Source organism: Ranitomeya variabilis, chromosome 6 (assembly GCF_051348905.1).
Source record: "Ranitomeya variabilis isolate aRanVar5 chromosome 6, aRanVar5.hap1, whole genome shotgun sequence".
Classification (NCBI taxonomy): Eukaryota; Metazoa; Chordata; class Amphibia; order Anura; family Dendrobatidae; genus Ranitomeya; species Ranitomeya variabilis.
The window spans coordinates 219,519,348-219,545,571 of NC_135237.1; the positions used below are offsets into that span (position 1 = coordinate 219,519,348).

Consider the following 26,224-nt stretch of genomic DNA (forward strand, 5'->3'; position numbering starts at 1 on the left):
CCCCACTCCCCCTTCATCATGCACAATCCCCCTTCATGTGCTGCCCCATTCCATCATGTACAGCCCCACTCTCCCCACTTCATCATGTGCAGTCTCCTTTATCCACTAAACTATCATGTGCAGCCCCACTCCCCTTCATCATGTGCAGCCCCACTCCATGTACAGCCCCACTCAACCTTCATGTGCAGCCCCACTTACCCCCTCACTCCATCATGTGCAGTCTCCTTTAACCCACAAATTCTATCATGTGCAGACTCCTTACACCCCCCACTTCATAACTTGCAGTTACCCACCATTAAATTTATTTTATAAAGAAAACAAAAAAGTTCTTCATACTTACATCACCAGTCGCTCCCATGCAGTGCCTCTCTGCTCCTAGCATCCGGGTCATGTCGGCGTGTGCGTGAGGACGCCATCGCGCATGTCCAACAGCTAACCTGGAAGTATAAGAGAACATGAAGGGAGCAGTAGCTGCGCAGCCGTCAAGGTGACAGCCAAGCATAGCTCCTGGCCCCAGCGCAGACGTGTGTGCTAACTGTGATGCGGCTGTGTCTGCTGCCAGCCACGTCACAGTACAGCAGACATGGCTGCACACAATTTGCTGTGTGGCTGTAGCCACCACCAGGCAGCCGGCCCTGAACAGCTGCTGGGGGAGCGGCCCGGGGGCCATTTGCCTCTTGGCCACCTGGCCAAGTCAGCCCCTGCCGGCCGGCCAATAGTAGCTTCAACAGATTCTGTCCTGTCTCCTCTGTCTGTCTTTCTGGAGAGAATACTCACACCACTAGTCAAATCCACCCGATCCTTTCTTTTGGATACCGGACATTTTCTTGACATTATTAAACGGCTTGACAAAGTACCACCCAACAGTACCTTGGTTACACTTGACGTCAATAGCCTCTACACGTCAATCCAGCACACTAAAGGCATCGAGGCAACTAAATATCTACTATGTCAGTCTTCAATATCAGAAGACGCCATACAATTCTGCTTGGACCTACTCACCCTGGTACTCTATGAGAACTATTTTTTGTTTGAGGATACCTTCTACATCCAGAAGTGCGGTACCGCAATGGGTTCGAATGTTGCGCCGGCTTATGCCAACGCATTTATGAACCATTTTGAAATAACCCATGTATTCACTAATAACCTTTTTTTGCAGCACGTTCTATGTTATCACCGCTACATTGATGATATCTTTCTCATTTGGACTGGTACCTCAGACGCATTAACATCCTTCCACTCTCACCTTAATTCTGTCCTTCCGGAGCTTCAATTCTCTATCCATTTTAACACCAATTCAGTACCCTTTTTAGACACCGAGGTCCTCAAGGATATAGATGGAAGCCTTTCCACGGATATGTATAGCAAACCCACAGATTGCAGCAGCCTTTTACACTACACCAGCTGCCACCCACGTTCACTAAAAAATAGCCTGCCACGTTCCCAGCTCAATAGGGTAGCCCGTTTCGTTTCTGACCCAGGGACATTGAATGACAGATTGGACACCATGACCTCTAAATTTCAAGCATGATGCTATCCTCCAAAACTGCTTGCGGAAGAGAAAACACGCATCCTTTTACCTCCATCGCCACGGCCCCCGAGAAATATACAAGAAAGGATTCCTTTTGTACATGTATTTCACCCGCTGGTACCTAAAATACATTCCATCATCAGGAGACATTGGTCACTCCTAGCAAAAGCTTATCCCACTATCTCTACTTTCAAGGATCCAGCCTTGATGTGTAACAAAAGACCTCCCAACATTAGGGACAAACTTGTGAGGGCAGATGTTGGCAGCAGGCGACCAACCACTACACAGAGAGTATTGAGCACTCGATGGAATGGCACTTTCCCCTGCCTAAATTGTGCAGCTTGTTCAAACGTGATAAAATCGGATACCATAACCCACCCAAGAACTGGGAAGTCATATCCAGTACGCGGATTCCATACATGCGACTCTAATTTTGTCGTATATCTAATAAAATGCCCATGCGGTCTCCTGTATATAGGAGAAACCACGCAACATATAAAAGACAGAATTGCTAGCCACAAGTCCACGATTAGGTGCGGAAAAAATTGGTTACCCCTACCAGATCATTTCACCAAATCCAGACATACCGTGGCCCAGCTCAAATTTCAGGTCATTGAGCATGTCCCGTGCCCCAGAAGATGGGGCGATCATATTAAACTTCTTAAGGCACGCGAGACACACTGGATCTATAAATTGGATACCCTGACTCCCAAGGGACTCAATAGGGAGATTGATTGGCTGGTGTAAGCATCATTCCTATTTAATCAAATTCATTTTATAACTGTATTTCTCTTTCAGACTTGTTAGCATCTGACTACTTACCTTCTACTAGATTGGGTGAGTTGCCCTGAGCCCCATAGCCTTTAATAAATGATAATAATAATTTTTAACTGTTTTAGGTTATTGGTTTGTGTAGCTTTCACGTTATTAGAAACCTAATTGGTTTATTCTGACATCCCAGCTAGGTACCATACACCCTTCTTTATTACATCCAATATACAGTCCCCAGACCGCATAATATCCTTGTTTGGCCACATAATATCTCCATCTGGCCCTCTATTATAATTATATATTATACGGTGCCTCATACGTAGTCATAGATTGTCACATATAGTCCCCAGATCGGTGCATTGCTACATCTAGCCCACAGACCGGACCCAGTCCTTGATTAGCCGCATTTCCTACGGGCCTCATTATGCCCTATTCAGAGCTGCAGGCGACGCATAGTTACTAGGCTGCTACAACCATTAGCAGCGCTTGCGCAATGAGGTTCCACAGAGCAGCGGCATGTCACTTCCGGTCCGCACCATCTACTTCCGGTGCGGCGGACATTAAAGACATGCACGCCGTCCCTGGCACAGACCAGGCACATGCTGCATCAGAGCACAGCGCGGGAGCGCCGCTCTTAATTGGAATAATACAGGTAATAACCCAGCAGCCTTATACCTCTCCCCCTGCATTTATAAAAGATATAGGAGTACCATATGCACATTGCTTGCTTTAAACAGGTCTACACCAACTAAAGGGAGCCTTTTTAGCGCCACTCTCAATCGGAATAAACACAGGTAACAACCCAGCAGCCCTATACATCTCCCCCTGCATTCATGTAAGTTATAGGAGTACCATATGCATATTGCTTCCTTTAAACAGGTCAACACCTTCTAATGAGAGCCTCTATAGGCATATGCATATTCAACACATTGCTTAAGGTAATTTGTCTAGCTTCTGTGGGCAGTTCCTCCATTTAATCATTTCAATTAACCCTTATCCACTATTCTCTACAGAACATTGCACCGCTGGGACTCTTCCCTCTCTGAGCACTATTCTATAATCCAATAAGGTAATTACCTGTGCATCTATTCTCTATGACAGGCCCTGTTGGCACCTACTATTATATGTATCTGGGTATAATGATTGAAATGTATATAATATGTGGCACCTGTAATTTTATTATTTCCTTTTTCCTGCGTTGTATATACTTCATTTTTGGCGCTTATTATGCCACTATTATTCCTATCCACAGGATGCACAGAAAAAAGTTTTTTTGTATTCACATCGATGCTTGATCCCTGATCGTCACTTCCACAGACGTCTTCGTTTGTCTATCAGTAGACATATGTCTTTTCTTCTTCCCTTCACCCCCAGGATGACTCATTATTGTTTTGTTGTATTATTTCATGTCATTTACTTTGTTTGTATTTTTTTGCGCATTTTCTTTTTTTCTACAGCGAACACGTGATAAAGGCTCTGGTTGAGCCGAAACGTTGTTGTTTATCGCATATACTGTAATATTCTGTTACGCTCCCATTAAACGAATGTGATCCTTTACATAATTAATCTACCTGAGAGTGCGGTGAATTTCTATAATTCTGTTATTGGGACCACAGGTCCATTGCACCAGCACCTCACCTGAATTTAGGCTGAGTGCACACCAAAAAATCTCTTTCTAAAGGGGGAAATATAGTCATCTGGCCACAGCATCTATATGAGAGAGAGGCATCCAGGCAGTTAAGAGATAAAAAAACGTATTTACGCCTGGATCATAATCCTCTAGTGACCTTCTCCACTGAACTAGAAATGGTCTTACATCAGGCATTTGAGAAAGGGATTATCCCTAAAAAGGTTTTGGAAGACTATTAACCAAATTTCCGAGGGTCCCGACCATATATTTTATACCGAAGATCCATAAGGATCCCTCTGATCCACCCGGTCGGCCCATTGTTTCCGGCATAGGAGGGCTATGTGAACCAGTGTGTAAATTTATAGATTATTACTTGAGACCGCTTGTAGAATCTCTGCCCTCCTATGCCCGGGACACAATGGATGTCCTGGCCAGAATTGATGGCATGTCTTTAGATCAGGACATGCTGCTGGTTACTGCCGACGTTGAGTCGCTGTACACGTGTATCCGGCATCATGACGGGCTTGAGGCCTGTCGCTTTTTTCTCTCCAATAGTAACTGGGATGGCCCTATGTGTGACCTCATATTAGAATTGCTGCAGTTTGTTCTGTCTCATAATTTTTTTGTTTTTCGTGACATCTTTTATCTACAGAAGTGCGGCACTGCCATGGGGGCAGCCTGTGCGCCCTCTTTCGCCAACCTCTTTCTGGGGTACTGGGAGAGGGGTGTATTTGGTGGGGAGGGCGCCCAGGCCGCGGACCATGTGCAGTGCTGGCTAAGATACATTGATGATTTATTTATTGTTTGGCAGGGCAGTGAACAGCAACTGCAGCTCTTCATGGATGGTTTGAATACAAATGTTTTCAACATTAAATTCACTTATAAGTATAGCAGGACCGAGGTGGAATTTCTTGACATCAAAATATTGATTGATACACATTTACATCTGGAAACTGATGTTTATCGAAAGCCCACCTCGGTCAATGCGTTGTTACATGCTGAATCTAGCCATCCGGGGAGCACCATTAGGGCCATCCCGGTGGGTCAATTCTTACGGATTAGACGAATTTGTTCTACCGAGGAGGGATTTGAGCGGCAGGCCGCGGACCTGACTACTAGGTTCCGGATGCGCGGGTACAGTGGCAGAAGCATTAGAAGGGGCTATACGCGGGCTAAGAGAAGCAATCGCGCTGCGCTTCTGCACTCTCAGGCAAAAACGAAAGATGGACAGGATCATATTAGGTTCATTTCTACTTATAATGGGCGATGGGGGCAAATGAGGGAATGCCTTCAGTGACATTGGAGCGTTTTACACACTGATCCAGTATTAGCCAAATGCCTGTCCAGAAATCCCCTCATGACCGCAAGACGTAGCCGAAATTTGGCTGATATCTTGGTTCACAGTCACTACGCTCCGGTGACCAAAAATTTCTTTAAATCCCGAGGCCCCCCACAGGGATGATTCCCATGTGGGACATGTGTGGCCTGTAAGAACATCCTCAGAACAACCACCTTTACCTCGGTAGATGGGGTAAAAAACTTCTCCATTAAACAATATATCACGTGTGCTACCACACAGGTGATATATTATGCGACATGTGGATGCCCCAAAATCTACATTGGTCTGACATCGCGCCAATTGAGAATACGCACTAGGGAACATGTACGGGATATTCAGGCAGCAGCGGGTGTTACTGACCTGACACTATTGAAGACAATCCCTAGGCATTATAAATTGTTCCATCAGTGCAACCCTAAATCATTTATGGTCAGGGGCATCCAACATGTCCAATGTGGCATTCGTGGTGGAGACGTTAGGCGTCTATTGGCTCAGAAGGAATGTAGGTGGATTACCATTCTGGGGACAATGTCCCCGAATGGATTAAATGAGTCACAAGGCTTTGCCTCATTCCTGTAGTTATGGTCCTTCTTTTTGCTTGTCGGTGTGTGTCCCTGTCACTGCCCTGTCATTGAATTGATTTTATGGCTATTTTATATCTGTTTTCTTCTTTTCTATTCACATTGTTGTTTCTTTTTAAGTGATGGATTTTATCTACATGCTACGTACATGACTACAAATGGCATCACTTGGATGGAGGAAAAGTGCTTGTGTCGTGACCCTTTTGGACCTGTGCTGCAAATATGTTATCCATTAAGAAAATCTACTTACCTTTGTTATGTGTGGATGGAAGAAATGGACCATATCCCAACTGCAACATTTATAATATAATGTTCTTTTCTTCCCCCCCACCCTTTTTTCATTTCCTTTCTTGTTTCTGCATTTGCAGTAAACTGTTACATTTGGAATAGTTGGACTTAATACTCACTATACGGTTATATTTATTATGTGAAAAAAGTTCATTTGTTGTTAGCAGTAAAATACTGATATACCACCTCCCTTTAGCTTTGGTAAAGTTTCTACGTGCGCACGGTGAGACCTCATTGTCTGTTGTCATCCTGCACGGCGGCGCCGCTCTCTGTGTACCTGGTTGCTTGGTGACGGCCAGGCGCCGGCCGCCCCACGTGACCGGGTCCGGATTGATGGTGCCGGTGTGCGGTGATGACCGGCAGTGTGGTGGAGCGCGTGCGCGTTCAGCACACCACAATTGGTGTCTTTGGATCATGTGATTAGACAGGATGTGCATAAGTACTGAGATGGTTACTTGCAATAGCCACGCCCCCTGAGGAAGGTCATCGTACTGAAACGTACGTCGGGGAGTGAGTCCCAGCCGCCCTGCACTGCACCATGACGGGTAATGTTATGTGATTTCACATTTACTACATAGTTTTTTCTCTGTGTCACCAGGATGTACTTTATAACTAGCAAGTGGTAGCCCAGTACATAAGAAATATGGTGGTAGGTCCTATATGCTAGCCGCTGGTAGCTGATAGCACCTGTGAGCTTGCCTTGTCCTCCCCAGGGGTATGTTAAATCACTCTTACCTAGCTATTCTACTTTTACCATGACAACAGGGACTTATGCATACCCTAGGTGCGCTGCACGCCTGCTGGTACTCATTATCTTGGGAGATTTTTTGTCACTGACCCCACATATATATACTTACTAGCCCATTTGATTGCTCTATACGCTGCTTTTTTATCGGTATTTTTGTATGGTGTGTTTTATCTAAATTTAATAAAATTGTTGTCCATTTTTCAATATGTAGCTATGACTCAGTTTTCTTTTGGTATTAAAATGTAGTGTTTGAGTCGCTCATGTTCACAACATGCAATTCGCATGTAGATGTTAGGTTATACATCGCAATAGAGATCATTAAATCATGATTTGGAGAGGTTTTTTTTTCTAAAAAATTTGTCCAGTATCATAACTATATTGCTCAGGCTCGAAACTTGTCAAATTGTTGGATCTGTTCCCATGCCCCCATAGCTGCTAAAACTATGCCTTATTTTGTAACTCCATTAACTGAACAGGACCTGTTCATAAGGGGGTGTTTGGACATGCGGCCTTTGGATCTCTCTGAGCAGCAGAGTAAAACTGCCGCTGCTCTACCCATCACAGGATGGACTAGGCCGCCATGGTTTCAATTTAATCTTACAGGAAACCAAGATCCTTCAAGTAAGCGTCCGAATAATCTATTTGAATTCAAAGATAATGATGGCACCTGGGGAAATAGAGAAGTAGACAGGAATTATATAGGAAAAGTTCCAGATCAAGAGTTGAGAGTTAGTTTTGCTGCCAAGATCCCTTTCCCCAAGGAAGGTAAACTCCAATGTTACAGGCGCGTCTGTTTAGAACGGACGCTGCATAACTCCAACTGGTCTAGAAATTATTTCTTCATGGGAGGTGACACTAACTTATGCAAGGAAAGAGATGCTGTCCATGTAGATGACGAAACTAGGGAGGGCCAGTATGGGGATGGGGCAGCTGAAATGTCTATAAGTATCAACACTACTCCTCAATGCCAACCACTACAATATTACAGGTCAGTCACCACTGATTTAGATGACTCCTGGTGTCTCTACTCTGATACCACACTCATGGTCTCAATAGCAGTGTCCCTTATAAGTGAATATCAGTTTGAGTTGCCCAAGGGAATATACATAGTATGTTGAAGTAATGCATATAGGTGGATTCCCCGAGGGGCAGAGGGTGCCTGTACTTTGGCTAGACTAGAGCCAGCCACGTGGGTGTGGGAAGAAAGAAATTTCCCATATAATAACATCCCAAACCATATGATAGTAAAACGAAGTTTGCCATCTACCCAAAAGGGCCATTTAATGCAAACCCCATGGTATCTTAAGACCGGAATGATAATGACCGGCCCCCTTGGACTAATGTTTGGGACTGTAAGGAATGCTAAGATGATAGAGGAACTGGGGGATATCTTTGACAATGTGACTGAATATTTGTTTGACGCTCTTAATGTTGAATCTGCATATACTAAACAGCTTATAGTAATCACCAGCCAACATTCCATGGTTCTTGATTATCTCACCGCCTCACAGGGAGGATTCTGTCAAGTGGTAGGACCTGCATGCTGCCACTATATAGATCCTTCCGGACTTATGAGAGTGAGCCATGACATAGAGCAAACAAGGCTAATTAAGGAAGGAGTGCGAAAAGCAAATTCACTCGAAGATTTGCCCTTCCCTGAGTGGCTCTCATGGTTAAATCCTTTAAATTGGTTCAAGGGAATAGGCGGTTGGTTGTCTGGGATAATGCACTTCCTTATTCAATTTATGTTTGTAATTCTGATTCTTGCAGTGGTTGTAAAGTTGTTTGTACTATTAATCAAGAAAATTCTTAGTTCTAAATGCAAATGTTTTCCAGGTAAACGTGAAGTAAAGATCGATACTGACTCTGAGATAAAGTCTACTCAAGTAATGATGACTACTTTCATAACTTCACTCCAACGTGAATGCATCTTCTGCAACAAACAAACTTCGGTGGACCTGTCAGACTGTATGCAATGTGGGAAACCATTGGTCTAACCAGAAGATGAATGCTTACAAGATTTCAACAAGATTTCTTATCAAATGAACTTTCTACAAATATGAACTTTACATAAAACAGTTTATACTTTGAAATACATATATCCATATCTAAATCTTATAACCATATATATACCTTAATATATTAATACAATATTTATACACATATACAACCCCCATATTTTAGTACTTTCTGTAGTGTTTAGGGTTGTCAAGGGAAAGTAGGTCTGATTCCCAGGTACAGTCTGAATGGATGCGCAGCAGGCCTGGCATCCCATGATATACATAGGATAAGCCGTGTGTTTCATGAAGTAGGGCTATCCTGCAGACCTAGCGGTAGGAAGGGATCAGTTAGGGCAAGGTATATTACATGATAAAAAGAGGGGAATTGTGAAAGAAATGGTTAAAACTGAATTTGATTTTATATTCTCTTATATGCAAAGGGTCAGTATTATCATCTAAGTCTTCCTGTGTCCAGTTTCCCGTACACTCCATCTAGTTAAAGGTCAGTTATTCTCAGTTATTCTCGTAAGACTGCCATAAGGATGGGAGTTGATATCCTCTTGAGGATGCATCTGTTTGTGACCTTTTTACCAGAATAACCCACCCGGTTCTGGCAAATCCCTTGTTAAACCACAAACATCACAAATATGTACAAAACACCCCTGCATTCTTATTTTAGTAATTTACTTGTATCCCAGGACATGAGTGATAACCCGTCAAGAATTGTATGTATTTTGCCAAGTATTTCTGTAACCTATACTCCTTGTGACTTTTTCCTATAAAAGAAGGCTCAATAAAGGGGGGTCCAGGATACTTCTGAAAGACAACCTGTAGTCTGTCTCTCTGATTTATTTCTCCTAATAGGCGCCTATCAACAGCTATACCTGAGGTTGGTTTCCATATGAGAGAAAATCTCGTCTTTAACAGGGAAAAGGACAAAGAATAAGTTAGCCATGTGGAGGACGCCATGGCCAGCCACCCGGAGCCGGAGCGTGGGATCGGAGCAGAGGACTTCCCCAGCTACCCGGAGGGGCACCGTAACCAGGCCTCCATCGCTGATGCTGATTTCCTGCAGGCCGGCGTGGAAGAGCTCAGCGTCCAACTCCTGCGGACGCAGTTGAGCACCGAGGCCGGGTGGAAGGAGACCTTTATCGTGAGCCTCACCAGACGCCTGTCGGCAGCCTCGTCTGGTCCGGAGCAGGAAAGAAGTTCCAGCGCTCCGAAGCCGGAAAGCAAGGCCCTGCCGGAAAGTGAGATGCTGCAAGCAGAGATGACAACACCGCAGCACAAGGCCCTGTAACCAGCGTTCCAGACCCCAGCAGAGACAGAGCAGACTGGCACCAGAGGGACCGCATCTGAAGCAGGTATGAAGAACGACCCTGCCCTGATGACCGACGCCACTCCAGCGACTGCTCGTGCCACCGCTCCTGACCCCGTTCCAGTGACTGATCTTGCAGCAGCGCTACATGCTGCCATGGCTAAGACTGGCGACATTGGCCCCCTAGTCTCTGATCTAGCGGGTCCCAACACTACTACTACTACGACTATCACGCCTACTTGTACCTTTACTAAGACAACTGTGTGCACTGTCACAAATACTGAAACTGTCATGGCCACAGATCCATCTCCAATGGTAACCGGTGCTCAGGTTACCCCGGAACGGAACACTGTGGGTACTCAGACCCTCCTCTGGAGTGAGAGAGCACCCTATGTAGCACCTCCAGAGCTGCAATAAACCTTGAAACCACGGCTTGTAAATAGTTAACTGTTTGTTTTCCTGTCTTGCTGCTTTAAAACCCGTCTAGGGTTACTTCTTAAAGGGATCCCTTTGTTGACCCGGATCCCTATTGTTTTATGTTTGTTTTTGCACAAGTTCATCAGTGTTCTAAAAGAATGCCGAATCATGGACGGTGAATGATTCACAAACTGTCGCTGTATATAGTTTGCACCTTCTTAAAGGTGCCCCCTACTGGTTTTACAAAAAGAAGAGCTTTTTGAAGAGACTGTTCCCGATTACAGCGCAGAAGTTCTTGCTTTAAACAGACTTGCGACTTGAGAGTTGCATTACCTCAAAGAGACTTGGTTTCCCTCTTAAAGGGAACGCTTAATTGTTGCACTTAGCTCAAACCATAATGTGCCTTAAGTAGTTATACCGTAATAATGTTTTACATAGTAGTAGCATGTAGTTAGAAAGATAGTGATAAGGAATAGAAATGTTGATAATGTTATGTGAATAAAACTGAAGTTAAAGTGATTAATAGAACTGATGATAGAAAGCCAAGGAGAGATGCAGTAGGCCCATGGGGGTAGACAAGAGAGTCCTGCATATGAGAAGGAGAACTAGAGAAAAATGTTGATTTGCACTTTTAGTCTTGTAGTATATGTTGGAGACAACATGGACAATGCACGTATCATAGAAATCACTGAGATATATTGAATTTATGAGTGCTGAATATGTCCAGGACTCGGTGTTGATGAGACAAGACTGTAAATCTATTAGGTGGTCAGGCTTGTGTTCTTTTGTGTGATGTCCTTTGTTTTAGTGATAAGACAGAGGTGCATCTACATAAGAAATGAATATTGGCCCTAAAGCCTAATGGAAGACACAGGTATACACTGTGGAAATCTTGAATGAATAGCCTCTATCCTGTTTGAGACCTATCATTATCTACATATGTACACAACTCCTGTGGGTTTCCATTATAAGCCAGTGGTCCTGAGATAGACATCCTGTCTTCGGCCTATGGATATGTATATTGATACACAATGCCTGTGGCGTTTGGGTGACAAACCATTGTTCTTTGAATAGACATCTTGGAGCCATCTCAAATGGGGTTAAACTGTCCTACATAAGAACTTTCTTCCCAAGTACGAGGATGCCATCTGCAGGAAGGTGATGATTACTGCAGCCAATGACAATGTTCACATTGCCGGAAGATGATTGGACATTTGCCACAGAAGATACCAGAAGCAAGGGTGAAATCATGGCTTGTATGTGGGTGTGGATGTGAAATATTGGTATAAATGGAGGAAGAATCAAGGCCATCTCTCTCTCTCTCATTATTGCCATGAAGAATCATTGCTAAGTATACTTGTAGATATTTGTATTGGTATTTTCTCTAATTATAGGACATTGAAGAAAAGGTTTTATTGTTATTTTATTATTTGAATTGTCTTACTACTATCTTATTTTACTTGTCATTAAATATCTTTGTCATTTTCCCAAACTTGAGTTATTGATTGTATAGGAAATATTCAGGACAGGGTACAGGACGGGAAATCACACCCAACATTTGGCACCCCAGCGGATCGTGGAAAAACATCATTCTACCCAGAACCGAGAAGTTCCCAACTGTTTCATCCAAGTGCCTGAGAATATCCAATTTTAAGACCAGACAAGAAACCCCTTCTTCAAGGAAACAGACCAAAGGAGAATATCTTATCGGTGAACAAGTGACACGCTGGTTCGTGGAAACTGGAACGCCTGAGATATTGACCAGAAGTTCTGTGATATTCTTCATCAGTGAGCAGACGCGCTTAATTGGTAAGCATACATTCCTTTAATTAGATTTAATACATACATTATATTTTATGATTATTAATGTCTTTCTGTTAAGTTTAGGCCTATTGTTATGTCTTTATTTGTTTAAATGTTGTTGAATTGTTGCCGGTAAAGTTAGGGTAGCACCCTGTTGATTGAGGGTCTCAAAAGATCTAAAGGATAAAACCAGACATCTCTGAGAAGGAAGTGAGTTAGGGTACCGTCTCACAGTGGCACTTTGATCGCTACGACGGCACGATCCGTGACGTTCCAGCGATATCCATACGATATCGCTGTGTCTGACACGCAGCAGCGATCAGGGACCCTGCTGAGAATCGTACGTCGTAGCAGATCGTTTGGAACTTTATTTCGTCGCTGGATCTCCCGCTGTCATCGCTGGATCGGTGTGTGTGACACCGATCCAGCGATGCGTTCGCTTGTAACCAGGGTAAACATCGGGTCACTAAGCGCAGGGCCGCTTTACCCTGGTTACCATCGTAAATGTAAAAAAAACAAACAGTACATACTCACATTCCGGTGTCCGTCAGGTCCCTCGCCGTCTGCTTCCCGCACTGACTGTGACTGCCGGCCGTAAAGTACAGCACAGCACAGCGGTGACGTCACTGCTGCGCTCTGCTTTTACTTTACAGCCGGCTCTCAGTCAGTGCGGGAAGCTGATGACGAGGGACCTGACGGACACCGGAATGTGAGTATGTACTGTTTGTTTTTTTTACATTTACGATGGTAACCAGGGTAAACATCGGGTTACTAAGCGCGGCCCTGCGCTTAGTAACCCGATGTTTACCCTGGTTACCCGGGGACTTCGGCATCGTTGGTCGCTGGAGAGCTGTCTGTGTGACAGTTCTCTAGCGACAACACAACGACTTACCAACGATCACGGCCAGGTCGTATCGCTGGTCGTGATCGTTGGTAAATCGTTTTGTGTAACGGTACCCTAAGAGGTTAAAATCTAAATCTCATGTTAAGGGGAAGTAGCCTTATGCTTCAATAGGAGATCACTCTTGGCCTGGATCTTGGATCTGTATTTGATCAAGTGCATGAGATACTGTCAGTCAGATATTGGTAAAGTCACAAGACTCTAGTGTTGGAGTGTGACTGCCTGAGGGAAGATTGTATTCAATCCGAGTCCCTGTTTAGTGAAGTGATATTCACTGGTTTCTGTGTTGTTTTTAGTTAATTTGTAATTTCTGTTTGGAAAGTTGTTTTGTTTATTTTTGTTTGCTTCTGTGAAAATAGTTGGAAATAATTAACATGGAAATAGTCAGCAAGTTTATTGAAAAGTATGCCTCTGCTCAGTTTAATACTTGTGCAGATGATGCATTGACACATCAGTTTAATGACCTAATGAAACAATGTGAAGGGCAGAGTAAGAACAAGAGTAAATTGTCAAAAAAGAAAGCAAAGAAAGAGAAGTTAGCAAATGTTTTGTGTATGTTGTTGAAAATGAAAGGAATTGCAGAGCAAAAGGAATTGCATTGGTATTCAGAGAAAGCTCAATTAAGAGGTGAGGTGGACAAAATTGAACAGGAAGTCAGCATGGCTATTGCTAGTGCTGAAGATCATAGTTGTGAATGTGAAAATCTAAGGGATGAGGTAGACAATATGAATTACCAAAATTGTGAGTTAGAAGATAAGCTCGAGGAGTATAAGGAAAGATGTAAACTTAGGGAACAGCTAATTGCTTTGCTAGAAGAAAAGGAAGAAAAGTATAATGATGTTATGACAATACTTAGAAATCTGTTGCATGATGCTAATGTAAAACTGGAACTAAAAGAACATGATGATATGTCGTTGAAATCACAGAAAAGTACTAAAGTGAATAGTCATTGCTGTAATCAAATGTGCAAATCTAATGACCAGGAAGAAAGAGACTGGAAAAGGGGGGAGGAGCAGCCTGTATGCACTGCTGATAGCCCTGAAAGCAACCCAAATCAGAGTTCATCTCTCTTTACTCCTGAGTCAGGTAGATTAAGACAATTGAGGGAGAATTCACTTAAGGTACCATCACATTTAGCGACGCTGCAGCGATCTAGACAACGATGCCGTTCGCTGCAGCGTCGCTGTGTGGTCGCTGGAGAGCTGTCACAGAGACACCTCTCCAGCGACCAACGATGCCGAAGTCCCCGGGTAACCAGGATAAACATCGGGTTACTAAGCGCAGGGCCGTGCTTAGTAACCCGATGTTTACCCTGGTTACCAGTGTAAATGTAAAAACACTACATACTTACATTGCGGTGTCTGTCGGGTCCCCCGGCATTCTGCTTCCCTGCACTGTAAGCGCCGGCCGTAAAGCAGAGCGGTGACGTCACCGCTGTGCCCTGCTTTATGGCCAGCCGGCGCCGACACAGTGCAGGGAAGCAGGACGCCGGGGGACGCGACAGACATCGGAATGTAAGTATGTAGTGTTTTTTTTTTTTTACATTTACACTGGTAACCAGGGTAAATATCGGGTTACTAAGCGCGGCCCTGCGCTTAGTAACCCGATGTTTACCCTGGTTACCAGTGAAGACATCGCTGAATCGGCGTCACACACACCGATTCAGCGATGTCTGCGGGAGATCCAGCGACGAAATAAGGTGCTGGCCTTCTAGCTCCGACCAACGATGTCACAGCAGGATCCTGATTGCTGCTGCGTGTCAAACACAACGATATCGCTATCCAGGATGCTGTAACGTCACGGATCGCTAGCGATATCGTTGTTAAGTTGTTCAGTGTGAAGGTACCTTTATAAATAGCAGCAATCAAGTACATTGCACAATACTCACCATACAAGAGAAAACAAACCTATGCCAGATATTAGGGAAATTTGACACAAGCGCATCAGCCATTAGTCTTTCCAATAGGTTAGAAGCTGTAGTGACACAATACAATCTAGGTAATAGGGCTGCGTGTGCATTACTTCGGTTATGGCTCCCATCCCAACTCTGTGAAAAGTTGCAGCCTCCTGTAGGATATCACAAAGGATTGTCTGCAGATCTTGAATGCAGTTGGGGAAATGCTAGTTACAGAATGGAGGAATTAAAGAGAGTCATGGGAGGACGAGATACAAGAGGTACTAATGCCTTAGAAAATGCAAAACTAAATAGAGATGATCCAATTATTTTCTGCAGTGAATATTTTACATTATATCGTTCTACCTATAACTGCCCTGACATGTCTCCTGATGATAACAGTTTTCTATATTCAATGGCTAACAAATGCACCTTTGTTGACTATCCAACAAAAGTTGCCTTGAGGAATGCAAATTCCTATCAAGCCTTTGTAAATATATTGAAGGATTGGATTCAGGACACAAGTCATGACAACAAGCCCCAAAGGCGAATCTCAGAGATAGTCAAAAATGAAGGCAAAGTAAGGTTTGTTGGGAAATGTTATAGATGTGGATACACAGTTTACACTATGAAAGAATGCAGAAGTAGTAAAAGAATTATCAATAATAGACCTTTTATTAATAGGAATCAAAAACAAGAACCAAATGCAAGTAATGGAGAGCATAGTCTTCCTGAAGTTACATTATATGGCCCACTTCTGGAAGAGCTGAGGAAGATTGGAAAGGCAATGGCATGAAAGCCAGAGGAATTAAAAATCCCACCTCCAAGTAATCCTTATGTAAAACAATAGGGATGTCAGGCCCCAGTGTTGTCCCTAGTGAGTCAGTTTAGCAGGGACAAGGGCGGGAGACCCCGTATTCAGGGTACGGTAGGGGGCCATCGTACAAACATCTTAAGGTACCTTCACACGAAGCGACGCTGCAGCGATAGCGACAACGATGCCGATCGCTGCAGCATCGCTGTTTGATCGCTGGAGAGCTGTCACACAGACCGCTCTCCAGCGACCAACGATGCCGAGGTCCCCGGGTAACCAGGGTAAACATCGGGTTACTAAGCGCAGGGCCGCGCTTAGTAACCCGATGTTTATGGAGCGCCCCCACACCGCCGCAGGGCCGAGGGGTACCCGGAGCCGGGCCTCTGAGATCTCAGTCCTGGGGTTGTCACGGTGGCTAGACCCGGTCCGTGGCCCTGTCCGTCAGTGGGGGACGTCCGGTGCAATAAGTGGTGTTGTAACGGTGCAGGTCGCGGTAAATAATGAGGACACCAGGTTGCAGTCTCTTTACCTCTTTACTGAAGATGTTGGAGACCTCAGTCCAGAGCGCTGTTAACTGGGTTTTCAGAGACCGGCCGGTCCAACGACACATCAGGAGTTCCTCCTTACAGGTGGGAATCAGTATCTACCTTCTAGCGCTGTGTGTTGTAGTTCTTCCCTGCTGAGCTCCCGGGATAGTCCTCACAACTGTTTCTTTCTGTCTCTACTGTTCTTTCTCCGTCCTCCAGATGATATGGTAGGACGCACCCGTATGACGGGGTAGGCCTGGAGTTCTTCCGGGACCCTAGAGTCGCCCCTCTCCCACAGCTGCCTCCGTTGTCTGCTTAGGTGTTAAGTGAGACAGCCAACCTGTAATTAGCTGTCCGGCCGTGGTTTGCAATGTACTTAAAGTCTCTTACTTGCTCGGCGTTCCGGCCACCGACTGTTTGCGCCTCAGAAGGATGTTGCCTCGGTCTAACAGCAGGACCCCTTCTGGTATTTCTCCTTTTCTGTATTCCCGTTGTTTACTGGTTAGTTCTGCTCTGAGGAGTCTGCCAGGATCCCATCCCTGACAGGTCCTCTCACTAGCTCTTCCCAGCTACTTCTCCCTGTCTTCCTGTCCAACCCCCAGTTTTACCAGAGTTGTGAGGAGTGGCCTACTAGATAGGACCACCCCCCCTGGTGGCCGGAGTGTGAAGTGTGGTGTCAGAGTACCTGGTCAGAGAAACTCCTTAGTGTAATCAGACGTACCATAGCTCCCCATAGTGGCGGAGCCACAGTACTGCAACAACCAGGACTCTGGGGTGCTGCATTTACCCTGGTTACCAGCGTAAAAGTAAAAAAAACAAACAGTACATGCTCACCTGCGCGTCCCCCGGCGTCTGCTTCCTGACACTGACTGAGCTCCGGCCCTAACAGCAGAGCGGTGACGTCACCGCTGTGCTTTCACTTTCACTTTAGGGCCGGTGCTCAGTAAGTGTCAGGAAGCAGACGCTGGGGGACGCGCAGGTGAGTATGTACCGTTTGTTTTTTTTACTTTTATGCTGGTAACCAGGGTAAACATCGGGTTACTAAGCGCGGCCCTGCGCTTGGTAACCCGATGTTTACCCTGGTTACCAGTGTAAAATATCGCTCGTATCGTTGCTTTTGCTTTCAAACACAACGATACACAGCGATCGGACGACCAAATAAAGTTCTGGACTTTATTCAGCGACCAGCGACATCACAGCAGGATCCTGATCGCTGCTGCGTGTCAAACTAAACGATATCGCTAGCGAGGACGCTGCAACGTCACGGATCGCTAGCGATATCGTTACAAAGTCGTTTCGTGTGAAGGTACCTTTACTGGATACAGGTGCTGCTGTCAGTTTAACTAATCTGGATTTGAAGATAGATCCCAGTGGTAAACAGATTTTCCTGAGAGGTTTTGGAGGACAATTAGTATCCTCAGAGCAATCTTTGCCAGTAACAATAAACCTAGGAAATCTATGTGTTGAACATGGCTTATATCTTTCACCAACACATGAAGGTACCATTATTGGGTCAGATGTTATGAAGGAACATGGACTTATTGTGGATTTGTGCAACTGGATGTTGTGGAGAGGATCACGGTATAGAGGCTGTTTAAAGATGGTTACTGACAATTATGGTATTGATTCAATCAAAGGTGCAAAATCTTTAGATCCAGCTATGCTTTTGAGAACAGATGATGAAATATTGGCTGACATCTTGTGGCAGCATAACAATGTGTGGGCAAATTCAAAAACCCAATGTGGCAAATTGTCTAACATGGTGGTGATGGTAGAGGGTCCTGATCCCCCTCCCCAGAGACAGTATAAAATACCACCGGAGTCAGTCCCATACATTAAGAGAATACTGGATGATTTACTAATTCAAAATGTCATCAGGGAACGCCAATGCACCAATAATGCACCCCTATGGCCAGTTAAGAAACCAAATAATTGGCTGAGTCAACTACCTGCGATTCTAATGTTAATATGGGGAACGGATGCAAAGAGCACTGCAATCACCCCATATCAACTAATGACTGGTAGAGCAATGAACCTTTGCCATCCTGCAGATCCCAAACTTAGTACGCCCATGAGAGAAAGTGCAGAGAAGGAAAAATTCCTGACACAGTTACAGGACCAAGTACAAAAATATTTAAGTTTTGCCACTGCTAATATGGCTCCAAAGGCAAAGGAAGAACCAGGCAAGCCACCAATAAAACTACAACTAGGTGACAGGGTGATGGTAAAGAATTTTGTACCCAAATCTTCATGGGATGCAAATTGGATAGGACCTTATATGGTAACTATGACACTGAGTGAACAAGTGGTAAAAGTGAAATGAATAGACAAGAAAAGCGTCAAATGCATGAAAAGGAGAGATATAGAAAAGTGGGTTCATGCAGATCAGTGTAAACGAATATAACTGATAAGAATTTGATACCGCTCTTGTTCTTGTTTTCCAGGATCCTAAATGAAGCGTGAATTACATTTCTGGATTCTGGATATGAGAATTGCAGCAATTTTGTTGACAATTGGAATCATCAAAGCTATGGAATCAACTCACATTGAACACTCTGGAGATATCGGTCAGGGTATATTACCCAACGAGGAATATGGGAATGTATTATTTACACACACAGACATTACCATTGATGCAAATAGCTACTATAAAGACAATGGTGTTAAAAGTAGGACAGTGAAACTGATACCAGAGGGTAGAAAGGTAACTGGGAGATATTATCAGGGTCCCAGCAATCAGTACAGTGTTGTCTTTTCTTTTGGGAGAGTGAATCATAGCTCTAGTACCCAGAGGTTAACATATATGGAAGGAGTACAAAATATAGATCCAGAATCACTACAGCCATTCATGAGGGCTACAGTTTATGTAAATGAAACTGGGTACTGGTTGGGGGAAGAGTCTAAGTTACCTAACAAAAATGAGGAAAAGGGGATAGATTATGGGTTTTTTAGTGACAACTTAAAAGAAGGAGAGTATTTGTTTGTATGTGGAATATATTGGCATAATAATATACACCCAATGTTCAGGCCAAAAAGGATTACCCTCACATATCATGAGGCATACATTGGAGATGCCACAGAGGTTGAGATGTCAGTTCAGCAAGGGACAAATTTTATAATTGGTTCACTGACTGAGCCATATGAGTCCTATGGAGAAATGGTTGGTTATTGGGCATGTGGAACACCAGAAATAGAGATAGGTGAGATGCACATTATTGATGCCGCTCCAGATCACATGAAACCATGTGTCACCAATGAATCTGACAGCAATCAGCAGACATTGTACTTAGAACAGGGACACCCTTTACAGGTCAACCTAGATTCTACTAAAACAATTGCTAGTGACGTTCAATATGCGTTTGTCACTTGGCGAGTTAATATCTCCCTATGGTTGATAAAAACCTACTACCCAATTTGTGCAGGATATACACTAAATCATGTACATGCCCTATATAGATGGTTTACTAATAAAAATGCCAGAAATCAGATAAAACACAATCACAAGCTATTTAATTTAAAGAATGACAGAGGGCAAAGGGATACTTTCAGCACACTGTTGGGAGGATTAGGAACAGGTATGGGTGTCATTAATCAAGCTGATATCAGTAGCTTAAGGACAAAACTTATAGACATAGCAACTAATAGCAAGAAAGGTTTTGAAGTACAAAGAAAAATCAATGATATAATTAACAATTTGCAACATGATCATGTAAACACTTATATCGGAGTAGCAAAAGATTTCATCCAACATTTTAAAGAATTAATGAAAGATACGTTGGCAAGAGGTAGGAATATGTCTTGGGCTCTAGTCTGTACACAAGGACAAATGGAATTATCAACTAACATTAAGCTAGCAGTACAATCTATTTATGATGGACAATGGCCATTTGAGTGGTTGTCTCAAGCCATTACCGTGTTACCTGAACTCATGAGTTGTACACATTTAAAATGGTGGGTGAACGCATGGGTTGGGTGCAACAACTATGATTTTGAGAAATGCTATGCTTCTTCATTTATTCCATATACTAATTCACCTTTAGAGCTCATACATAAAGTTAATTCAATAGGTATTTTAACTGGAGATTCTACATTGCTACACCCTAGATTAGAACATCCTCAAGTAATTAGGAGAAATGGAAAGTAGAAACAGGTTGACACTTCTCTTTGCACACAAAGGAATCATAATGTTCTATGTACGCCAGGACAGTTTAGGCTAATTGAAAACAAATGCTGGAATAATTCATCCACTTGTATTCTAGATGGGAAATCAATCTCAAAAGACAAAGCACCAATCTTCTACCTAGGGCATCAAAGAGCTTGTTTCTTTCTCCTAAGTACAACCAATGTATCTATAACAACACAACATTGTTATGTAATGACATCTGTAGCTAGGGGAGCATGGTGCACTCTTAAGGTACCTTCACACGAAACGACTTTGTAACGATAACGATAGCGATCCGTGACGTTGCAGCGTCCTGGATAGCGATATCGTTTAGTTTGACACGCAGCAGCGATCAGGATCCTGCTGTGATGTCGCTGGTCGCTGAATAAAGTTCAGAACTTTATTTGGTCGTCCGATCGCCGTGTATCGTTGTGTTTGACAGCAAAAGCAACGATACCAGCGATATTTTACACTGGTAACCAGGGTAAACATTGGGTTACTAAGCGCAGGGCCGCGCTTAGTAACCCGATGTTTACCCTGGTTACCAGCGTAAACGTAAAAAAAAACAAACAGTACATACTCACCATCTGATGTCCGTCAGGTCCCTTGCCGTCTGCTTCCCACACTGACTGAGCGCCGCAAAGTGAAAGTGAAAGTACAGCACAGCGGTGACGTCACCGCTGTGCTCTGCTCCCACTGTACGGCGGCACTCAGTCAGAGCAGGAAGCAGACGGCAAGGGACCTGACGGACATCAGATGGTGAGTATGTACTGTTTGTTTTTTTTTACTTTTACGATGGTAACCAGGGTAAACATCGGGTTACTAAGCGCGGCCCTGCGCTTAGTAACCCGATGTTTACCCTGGTTACCCGGAGACCTCGGCATCGTTGGTCGCTGGAGAGCGGTCTGTGTGACAGCTCTCCAGCGATCAAACAGCGACGCTGCAGCGATCGGCATCGTTGTCGCTATCGCTGCAGCGTCGTTTCGTGTGAAGGTACCTTTAGTGGAGTTACAAAAATAAAGACGCCTAACTGGGATTATGTAATTCCTACTATTGCTAATCTGTCAATTGATCTGAAATACCACACTCCAGTTAATTTTCAAGCCTTAAGCCTAGGAATAGGGAAAGAACTTGGAGAATGGTTGGTAAAATTTAATAGGGATGAATATTTGTTGATGAAGCTTAATCAAGAAAAGACAAATGCCACAATTCTATTACATCATGATCAAAATGAACTAAAGGAAGTTACCCATCTGTTGGAAAATAATGCTAAGGGTTATTGGTGGGAGGTAATTTATGGTCATTCAAATGCAGCAAATGGCATACTGAATTATTTAATCCATCCGATTGTTATATTGCTTATTGTTTCTGTAATTTTAATCCTTTTACAAGTCTATATGTGCTGTGTTACTCGTTACCTATATAGGAAGATTCAGAGTTTAACTGTGAAAGGACAAGCCAATGTCAAAATTGCATCATGTGATACAGATGTACAAATTCCCATTGAATTAAAAGAAATTGTAATATGTGAGAACTGTGGCAGAAGAGGGCACAGTAAAAAAGGTTGTTTGATTCCAAAACGAAACCTATAGGTAAATCCTTGTAAGGACTTGATATCATATCATAAATTATGAAATTGTTTGTTTTCTTTATGATTTTTGTGTGATGTAATGATCCTATGTATACTTTGATGTGTATTTTTTTATGTCCTAATAGAAATCAAGTTATAACAAAGTTAATTTTTTTGGAATGAATGTTGGCAGCTGGTGAGTGAATGTGTCAAGACTCCTTGCCCTAAGAAGAATCAACTACAGTGGTGAAGAGGATTCTGGATTTGTGGCCCTTTAACAGTTATGTGTCATTCAGACACAAAGGGGGGTATGTTGGAGACAACATGGACAATGCACGTATCATAGAAATCACTGAGATATATTGAATTTATGAGTGCTGAATATGTCCAGGACTCAGTGTTGATGAGACAAGACGGTAAATCTATTAGGTGGTCAGGCTTGTGTTCTTTTGTGTGATGTCCTTTGTTTTAGTGATAAGACAGAGGTGCATCTACATACGAAATGAATATTGGCCCTAAAGCCTAATGGAAGACACAGGTATACACTGTGGAAATCTTGAATGAATAGCCTCTATCCTGTTTGAGACCTATCATTATCTACATATGTACACAACACCTGTGGATTTCCATTATAAGCCAGTGGTCCTGAGATAGACATCCTGTCTTCGGCCTATGGATATGTATATTGATACACAATGCCTGTGGCGTTTGGGTGACAAACCATTGTTCTTTGAATAGACATCTTGGAGACATCCCAAATGGGGTTGAACTGTCCTACACAAGAACTTTCTTCCCAAGTACGAGGATGCCATCTGCAGGAAGGTGATGATTACTGCAGCCAATGACAATGTTCACCATTGCCGGAAGATGATTGGACATTTGCCACAGAAGATACCAGAAGCAAGGGTGGAGTCATGGCTTGTATGTGGGTGTGGATGTGAAATATTGGTATAAATGGAGGAAGAATCAAGGCCATCTCTCTCTCTCTCATTATTGCCATGAAGAATCATTGCTAAGTATACTTGTAGATATTTGTATTGGTATTTTCTCTAATTATAGGACATTGAAGAAAAGGTTTTATTGTTATTTTATTATTTGAATTGTCTTACTACTATCTTATTTTACTTGTCATTAAATATTTTTGTCATTTTCCCAAATTTGAGTTATTGATTGTATAGGAAATATTCAGGACAGGGTACAGGACGGGAAATCACACACAACAGTATACCTTTAGTGGGTACCTGCCTTACGCCCTTAAAGGAAAAGTGAAATTATTGTTCAAGAAAAGTTTGCACTTAGTAGGTAGTAGATAGCATGCCCGGCTGGGTAATTATAGTTATTTATAGTTAGTTATTTAATAAGTGTTATTTAAAATCTTAAGCCCAATGTAAATATGTTTCTGTTTGTAACGTTTGAGTGTCCTCACCTCCCATAAAGGGAAGCACTGTTAAATTTACTTGTTTACAGCATTCCAAAATTTTGTATGTCTTTTGCTAACATGTATTGCTGTTCTTCTTTTCCCAGTCCGGGAGTACTGGATTTAACGGGGGGGAGTGCAGCGCCCCAGAGTCCTGGTCATTGCAGTAACGTCGCTCTGCCGCTAAGGGGAGTGATGGTATGTCTGATTGCACTAAAAGAGTTCACCTGCCCAGGTATCACAGTCACACATTACACTTCACACTCTGGCCACCAGGGGGAGCAAAAGGTTCTATGTATTAGGCCACTCCTCACACTCTGGTAAAACTGGGGGTTGGATAGGAAGTTGACTGGGTTTTGCCCAGGTAACATCTAGTGAGAGAAGAGGTTGCTTGGGAAGACTCAGGGTGGGTCCCTGTCAGGGGTGGGATCCTGGCAGTGGCCTAACACAAGACAGATTGTTACGGAGCCGTGCCTGCACCTCATTGCGGCGGCATCCTAAGAAAGGACACGAAGCGAAGTATATTGTGGAGAAGTGAGAAACGAGATCTCAGCACAAAGGCGATAGAACCAGAAGGAGTCGTGCCCCGAGATCGGCAACATCCTTCTGAAGCGCGTAGCCGGCGGCCGGAACGCCGAGGAAGTAATAGACTCTACGCATTACTTTGAACTATGGCAGGGCAGTTAACTTTAGGTTGGCTGTCTCACCTTTACACCTAATGAAGACAATGGAGGCAATTGTGGGAGAGGGGCATCTCTAGGGTCCCTATAAAATAACTCCAGGCCTATCCCGTCATACGGGTGCATCCTATCCATATCATCTGGGGGACGGAGAGAGAGAAGAGAAACAAACACGACAGTTGTGAGGACTATCCCGTGGTACAACACCCAGGCGCTAGTAGGTAGGCTACTGATTTCCACCTGCAAAGGGAACTCTGGATGTGCCTTCGGACCAGCCGGTCTCAGCCAGCCCTGTTAGCAGTACTCTGGATTGCGGATGCCGAAGCCTTCAGTAAAGAGGTAAAGAGACTGCAACCCTGTGTCCTCGTTATTTACTGTGACCTACACCGTCACCTACATCTTTAATTGGGTGCCCCTTAGCAGGGCCACGGACCGGGTCAGGCCACCGTGACATCCCCAGGACTGAGAGACCCGGTACCGAGTACCCCGCTGCCCTGCGTTTGGGGGCCGCTCCACAAACGCAGAACTAAACACTTATAAAATGTGTCCCCTGATACCGTGAAACCGTCCTGGAGGTGGGACTTTTCTTCTTAATGGGACGCAGCGCAGCCGTCATTCCTACCCCCTTGGTGCCGTGCGCCGCCTCTGCAGCGTTGTTTGAATCTGTCCTGTAGCCTGCGCTGTTATGTTATCCCTTTGCCATGCGCAGTTAACGCTGCCCGTCTTCTGACATAATTTGTTGTCAGGCTGGCTGCGCCTGTGCGGATGCGCTGCCCGAGATCCCACCTTGCAGTGTAATCACACTGCGGGCCTGGGATCCATGGGCATGTGCAGTGCATATGTTTGCCTCTTACTCCCCTCCTTCCAGCTTCTTCAGACTGTGCAGCGTCATGGCCGTGGCATGCTATTAGGGATCAGCTGACGGCGCACAGTCTGAAGAAGGCAGAGGGAGATGAGTGAGAGCCTGAGGAGAAGATATGCACTGCACATGCCCATGGATCCCAGGCCCACAGTGTGATTAAATCAGAAGAGACTGCGAGGCGGGATCTTGGGCAGCACGGCCGCACAGGCGCAGGCAGCCTGACAACAAATGATGTCAGAAGACGGGCAGCGCTAAGTGCGCATGGCCAAGGGATAACATAACAGCGCAGGCTACGGGACAGATTCAAACAACTCTGAGGATGCGGCGCACGGCACCAAGGGGGTTGGAATGACGGCTGTGCTGCGTCCCATTACGAAGGAAAGTCCCACCTCTGGGACAATCTCACGGTATCAGGGGACACATTTTATAAATGTTAAGTTCTGCGTGTGCAAGGAGCTAAACTAAAAGAGCTACCTTCTTTTCCTTGTGCAGCATTACTGCTGCACAAGGTGGCTCTTTCAGTAACAAACGCCTGGGGGGGGACAGGTTCCCTTAAATTTCAGTAGTGTCAGCGTGGCGGTCGCAGGACACATTGCCGGTTACACAGCTGGGGATCAGCTGACGTTACTGAAACCCAATAACACTGGGTCATGTGTTTTGACTGTGCAGACGGCACTTCTGAGCATCAACTGGCGGTGTTGGAGCCCAGGGATTACAATTCAGGTGGTAGAAACATGAACGCAACAGGAGACCTGGATACTGTAGCCAACCAATTATTTAATCTGGAAGAGGAGTGGCAAATTTCTGCGAGATCCAGGCCTTGTTCATTTTCAGAAAAGTAAGCCGGTCAACGTTATGGGAGGATAGTCGTACACCACCTGCGGCACTAAAGACGCGTTCCGATAATACACTAGCAGCAGGGCAAGCCAGCACCTCCAATGCATACTGGCTTAGCTCTGGCCATGTATCCA

At 44.2% G+C, this 26,224-nt stretch overlaps 1 protein-coding gene across 1 annotated transcript; it reads left to right on the plus strand.

The window, feature by feature from the left end:
• The first annotated feature begins 7,391 nt into the window (after positions 1-7,391).
• On the plus strand, positions 7,392-16,017 carry LOC143783253 (posterior protein-like). Its single transcript, XM_077271669.1, has 4 exons — positions 7,392-7,653; positions 8,659-8,774; positions 13,687-14,413; positions 15,155-16,017. The coding sequence occupies exons 1-4, from the start codon at positions 7,392-7,394 to the stop codon at positions 16,015-16,017; spliced, it is 1,968 nt and encodes a 655-aa protein (XP_077127784.1).
• Positions 16,018-26,224: the final 10,207 nt, after the last annotated feature.

What these genes read in the sequence shown, in the direction of transcription:
- LOC143783253 (XM_077271669.1), top strand. Translation starts at nt 7,392, where the DNA reads ATGCGGCCTTTGGATCTCTCTGAGCAGCAGAGTAAAACTGCCGCTGCT. An exon ending in GATCCCTTTCCCCAAGGAAG is followed by an intron (nt 7,654 to 8,658) that starts GTAAACTCCAAT and finishes TGATTCTTGCAG; the next exon opens with TGGTTGTAAAGTTGTTTGTA. An exon ending in CTGAGATAAAGTCTACTCAA is followed by an intron (nt 8,775 to 13,686) that starts GTAATGATGACT and finishes CTGTGAAAATAG; the next exon opens with TTGGAAATAATTAACATGGA.